This window comes from Hyperoodon ampullatus, assembly GCF_949752795.1.
Source record: "Hyperoodon ampullatus genome assembly, chromosome: 15".
Lineage (NCBI taxonomy): Eukaryota > Metazoa > Chordata > Mammalia > Artiodactyla > Ziphiidae > Hyperoodon > Hyperoodon ampullatus.
Genome location: NC_136928.1, coordinates 75,700,154 through 75,706,227, shown reverse-complemented (window position 1 = coordinate 75,706,227; position 6,074 = coordinate 75,700,154). Strand labels below are relative to the sequence as shown.

The 6,074-nt window shown below is 45.6% G+C and overlaps 1 protein-coding gene across 1 annotated transcript; it reads left to right on the top strand.

Annotated features, from left to right (window-relative positions):
* Nucleotides 1–2,814: 2,814 nt before the first annotated feature.
* KCNS3 (potassium voltage-gated channel modifier subfamily S member 3) lies at nt 2,815–4,290 on the top strand (the record flags this gene model as incomplete). Its single annotated transcript, XM_079720936.1, has 1 exon — nt 2,815–4,290. One exon carries the CDS (start codon nt 2,815–2,817, stop codon nt 4,288–4,290), a length of 1,476 nt encoding a protein of 491 aa, XP_079577062.1.
* Nucleotides 4,291–6,074: the final 1,784 nt, after the last annotated feature.

The window sequence follows — 6,074 nt, the reverse complement described above, 5'->3', positions numbered from 1 at the left end:
TGGGCGTCTTCTTTTTCCCTGCCCTCCATAGGCTGCTATGGGCCAGACACAGCCAAAGAAATCAACGCTGTACTCTGGCCACCGTGACGTAGAGAATCTCATCTTGCCCTCTGAGCTGAAGCATTTGATCTGATCCAGAGACGCTTTCCTTTTTCTTTCTTCTGAAAGACCCACAACAAGAGATCCCTGGTTTGATGATGCGTGTTGCTCTTGTGATTAGACTTTGAGGCATGAGTGGACCTCAGAACGGGCTCTCTTTTACTGGCATGGAGTCAATACAAAGCAAGGGGGACAGATCAAGAAGACGGATATTATGGTTGATAACATTGTTCTTTGGAGAAGTGACTGTGAAACAGTTGGGACATGGATGGCACACTCTCTGATTGAGACTGACTTGAGCAGGTAGTATCATGAAGGCAGACAGTGGCTTTCTACCATTGTGGGTTTCCAGGAGAGCCAAGGAGATAATGTCCATTAAAGCCTTAACGCTAGCTTAGCTAAAACTAGTTCCTTGGAACATTTTACTTCTCTACTTGCCATGAGCATAAGCCTGCTTTCAGAGGCTTATGAAAGCCTCTGAAAGCTTTCTGAGGTTCCATAAATATTTGGACCAAGCCGTAAGCTCTGATTTAGGCCCTTCAGAGAAGATCTCTAACTAAAAATAGAAAGCAGAGGCAGAAAAAAATCAAGTCTTTTAAAGAGGTCAGCAAATCTATGAAGCGTTTTGCCATGCCAGGCTGAGGTCTCTGGTTTCATGGGACCACATTCAGTGCTGGTGAGTCCAGAGCAAATGGCCACGTATTCCTTATGACACTAGGCTTCCTCCTAGGGTGGATGGCAGAGGGCTGTGTTTTCAGGCTGCGTCCTCTGGGGTGTCCTTTTCAGAGGAGGAATCTCTTGTCTCGCCGACAGATTTGGCTTTCCATAAACATAAGGGCAAGAAATTCCTACTTGACCTTTCTGTTTCCTCTAATGATGTCACCCACTAATGCAGAGTAGAAAACACATCCTCCTTTTGACTTTCCACTTCTTCATCTTTTCCTTCCAATCAATCACCAAGTCCTGTCAATGCCACTTTATAAACTTTTGAATTTGTCACTTTATATACACCACTGCTGTATGAGTTTGGGTCCTCTCACCTATTCTATTGAAGCCCTACCTCCTTGGCTCCAGCCATTCCCACCAGCAGTCTTCCCTCCTGCTGTCAGTGGGGTCTTTCCAAGTTACAGTCACAAATATAGCCATGCCCACTTATTGATTAAGACGATTTCGTGGTCTTACCTACAGGATCAAGTCCAGACTCTTTAGATTGATACACAAGTCTCTTTACGGTCTGGCTTGTGCCCACCTTTTGATACCCTCGGTTGGGAATGTCCTTTTCCCTCTTTGCTGAGCTCTGCTTAAACCTTTAACATTTGACCTGAATAGAACCTCTTCCATGAAGCTTCTCCAGACAGAAGTCATTGTTCTTCTCTCAATAAACCCAAAGATGCTTGACTCATTTCTGTTATAACACTTCCCACATTGGGTTATTAAATTATAATAAGGAAAAAAATAGGAAGGGATGGAGGGGATGTGTGTAGTGGAAATAGCATGGGCTTGGGGGTTAATCCAACCTGGGTTTAAATCGTAGCTCTAGTCCACTTCTCTGAGTATCTATTTTCCTATACACCTACCTTATAGTACTGGAAGGATTAAAAGACGTAATAAAAACAAAACATCTACTAGTACTCGGTTGGAACTCAGTATATGACAGTTTCCTACCTTTCTTTTATTTGCATCATTGGCTCTGAGGAAGCGTCATTCTATTGGATGATGGTCAAAATCTATTATTTTTCTCTCTGAGAAATGGTTCTGGTACATCTTGGTTAGTGTCAAGAATAAAATAGCCTGTGTGTGCTGGGCTGGTATAGACTTGGGTGTCATAGATTGGGAGCGTGTGGGAAACTGTGAAGGGAGGGAGGAGGTGGCAGAGGAGCCTGTTCGTGTCAGGAAACTGATAGTGCAGTTAACTTGAAAAGGTTCCCTAAGTCAGTTTCTTCCCTTGTGGATGTACCTGAAACCCCATCCCGTGAAGTGTAACTGTATCTTTTAAGATACTTACGGACAGGGAGATAATTATATCCTCTTGATTGTCCACATTGAAACGTGGGGAATAGGGCTTTTTCTAAACGGAGTGGAACCTTGGAGCGTAAGAGGAAACCTACTTCTTTTGTAAGAGCTGAGCTGAGCCCCCAGGGATGTGTGGGTTGCGGACGAGGTGCAGAGCAGAGGAGAGAGCTGTTCCTGAGGGTGCACGACCAAGCCCTAGGGGCCAGGAGAGATGAGCTACAAGCCGGGCAGCAGATAGCTTGTCACGTCTGAATTGAGCGTTTCCAAATGAGGAAGCCTCGTGGTTGAGACTGGAGATGCTTGTATTGTGTAAGTGATCCCAAATGCATTGCTTTTGGGGGAGTGGGAGGTAATTTTGGATGGCTAAAAAATAGAGAAATAGGAATTGGGGTTCATAAAAATTATATGGCAGTCTTTTTCCAAAAAATGGATATATAAACCCATTTTTAAAAAAAATGAAAACCCAAAACCTGCTTTGTGTCGATTCTCTTCTAATCAAAAAGGGGATAGCGTATTCTTTTTTTTTTTCCTGTTTTCTATTTTGCTTTTAATGTAGCCCATCATCCTGGAAAGGGCAGTTTAAAAATAAGCTTGGCACGGCTGGCTGCATGGGACAGGGCTAAATGCCGTCTTATGTTCCTTCCAGGTCCAGCGTGAACTCCATCTCCCTTCCCAGCCAGCTCTCCGCCACCTGTATCCACCATGGTGTTTGGTGAGATTTTCCATCGCCCTGGACAAGACAAGGAACTTGTCAACCTGAACGTGGGGGGCTTTAAACAGTCCATCGACCAGAGCACCCTCCTGCGCTTTCCTCACACCAGACTCGGGAAGCTGCTCAGCTGCCACTCGGAAGAGGCCATCCTGGAACTGTGTGATGACTACAGCGTGGCCGATAAAGAGTACTATTTTGATCGGAACCCCTCCCTGTTCAGATACGTTTTGAACTTTTATTACACGGGGAAGCTGCACGTCATGGAGGAGCTGTGCGTGTTCTCGTTCTGCCAGGAGATCGAGTACTGGGGCATCAACGAGCTCTTCCTCGATTCCTGCTGCAGTAATCGCTACCACGAGCGCAAGGAGGAAAACCACGAGAAGGACTGGGACCAGAAGAGCAATGATGTGAGTACCGACTCCTCGTTCGAAGAGTCGTCTCTGTTCGAGAAGGAGCTGGAGAAGTTTGACAAGCTGCGATTCGGTCAGCTCCGGAAGAAGATCTGGATTCGCACGGAGAACCCAGCCTACTGCCTGTCGGCCAAGCTCATCGCCATCTCCTCCCTGAGCGTGGTGCTGGCCTCCATCGTGGCCATGTGCGTCCACAGCATGTCAGAGTTCCAGAACGAGGACGGGGAGGTGGACGACCCCGTGCTGGAAGGCGTCGAGATCGCGTGCATCGCGTGGTTCACCGTCGAGCTGGCCATCCGGCTGGTTGCTGCTCCCTGTCAAAAGAAATTCTGGAAAAATCCTCTGAACATAATCGACTTCATCTCCATTATTCCCTTTTATGCCACGTTGGCTGTAGACACCAAGAAGGAAGAGAGCGAGGACATTGAAAACATGGGCAAGGTGGTCCAGATCCTCAGGCTTATGAGGATTTTCCGCATCCTCAAGCTTGCCCGGCACTCGGTAGGACTTCGGTCTCTCGGTGCCACACTGAGGCATAGCTACCACGAAGTTGGGCTGCTGCTTCTCTTCCTGTCGGTGGGCATTTCCATCTTTTCTGTGCTTATCTACTCTGTGGAGAAAGATGACCACACGTCCAGCCTCACCAGCATCCCTGTCTGCTGGTGGTGGGCCACCATCAGCATGACAACCGTGGGCTACGGAGACACCCACCCAGTCACCTTGGCTGGGAAGCTTATCGCCAGCACGTGCATCATCTGTGGCATCTTGGTGGTGGCCCTTCCCATCACCATTATCTTCAACAAGTTTTCCAAGTACTACCAGAAGCAAAAGGACATTGACGTGGACCAGTGTAGTGAGGACCCACCGGAGAAGTGTCATGAGCTCCCTTACTTTAACATTAGGGACATTTATGCCCAGCGGATGCATGCCTTCATCACCAGTCTCTCTTCTGTGGGCATCGTGGTGAGCGACCCCGATACCACAGACGCTTCAAGCATTGAAGACAACGAGGATGTTTATAATGTGGCATCCTTGGAGAATTGCACAGCAAAATGAGCAGGGACGTTTGTGCCTGTACCTTGTGTCCCTTACCGATGTTAGGTTAACACAGCTTTATAAACCTCAGTGGGTTTGTTAAAATCATTTAATTCTCAGGGTGTACTTTTCAGCCATAGTTGGACATTTCATTGCTCTGAAATGATAGAAACGTCTTTATTTTTTTCAGTGAGGCGAATTAAATGCCTTGCTCTGAAATGTATTCTTTACAAGAGAGAGTTGTGATATGATTTTTGAAAAACAAAAGGTAGATGGTACTGGGTGGTATTTCTTGCTACGGCTTACGTATCATTCTGTGTTTATCATTTACTCACATTGAGCTAACTGTCAATTACTGACAAGTAGAATCAAAGGCCCAGCTGACTGAAGACTACAAGCATGTAAGATCCACAAAATGAGACAATGCATGTCAATCCATGTTCACGTTCTAAACATGGACATTAGGAGCCTAATAAACTGCCTAATTCAGTATGGAGAATGTCTTGGTCGTATGTTTTCATGTCAAGTAAGTATATTTCAGTATATTCACAACTGGCTTGGGAGGGAAAAGCTCTTTTTGGCACACGTGAAGAGCCCTTTCTGTGTGTTTTTGAATTTTGGATATACATCAACAGTGGGCTAGTTCTTTTGTTCAGTGGACTTGGTAGTGGTTGGCAAGTGGGAGGATCACATTCATGATTAAACCACACTGTCCACTGTAACCTGATTATGCATGTGCACGTTTAGGACATACTCAGATTGGCATATGTGCATGAAACATGTGCCCTTACAGATATGTTTCCAGTATATATTTTCTAATTTCTACTGCTCAGATAAAACCTCGTCACCTGAAAATTACGCAGAGCAGAGTTAACTTACACACTCACAGGCAGAGATACATTCAGTGAATGGAAGAAAGGAGAAATGCTGTACAAACACAGATGTGATTCACTATGGCCAGAGGAGTGAGACTTAAATCACTGAACAAAGCTATGCCAGCAGCTGTGAAATGAGCCAACATTTAAAAATAGCCTGACAGGCAGTCCTGTCCGCCTCTTATGTTCCTACCCCTCATAACGAAAGACATGCATACTCATATCCAGAGCAGTGACAGCAATTCTATCCCAGGCGGAGAGAATTTAGCTAAAATCTTAATTTTGGAGATGTATGGCGACTCTAACTCATGCTGTCAGACTGGGTTCTTTCCATGAGATCTTCTGAATGGAAGAGCCATGTGGATTTATGATCCAACTTTTTATGTTTGCAGATGGGTTTTGTTGAAAGAAGGACATTCTCTGTAGGTTACCTGATGAAGGTAACCTTCTGACTCATCACTCCTTCTAATGTTTTCTTGACTTCTGAGATGGATACCACTGAACAGGGATTATAGTTATTTTATTTTATTTATTTATTTATTTATTTTTTGTGGTACGCGGGCCTCTCACTGTTGTGGCCTCTCCCGTTGCGGAGCACAGGCTCCGGACGCGCAGGCTCAGCGGCCACGGCTCACGGGCCCAGCCGCTCCATGGCATGTGGGATCCTCCCAGATCGAGGCACGAACCCGTGTCCCCTGCATCGGCAGGCAGACTCTCAACCACTGCGCCACCAGGGAAGCCCTATAGTTATTTTTAAATCTGGAAGTTTATTACATGCATGTGTGTCATCCCCTGCCCATTTAAAAAAATGTTTCTTTTTCCCCAAGTGCCTTTGATGTTGGCATAAATACAGTTTTGAAGCATGGTAGTAGAACTTGGAACCCAGTTTTATTTAAGATTTCCCAAATAGTCATATAGTAATTGAAGACT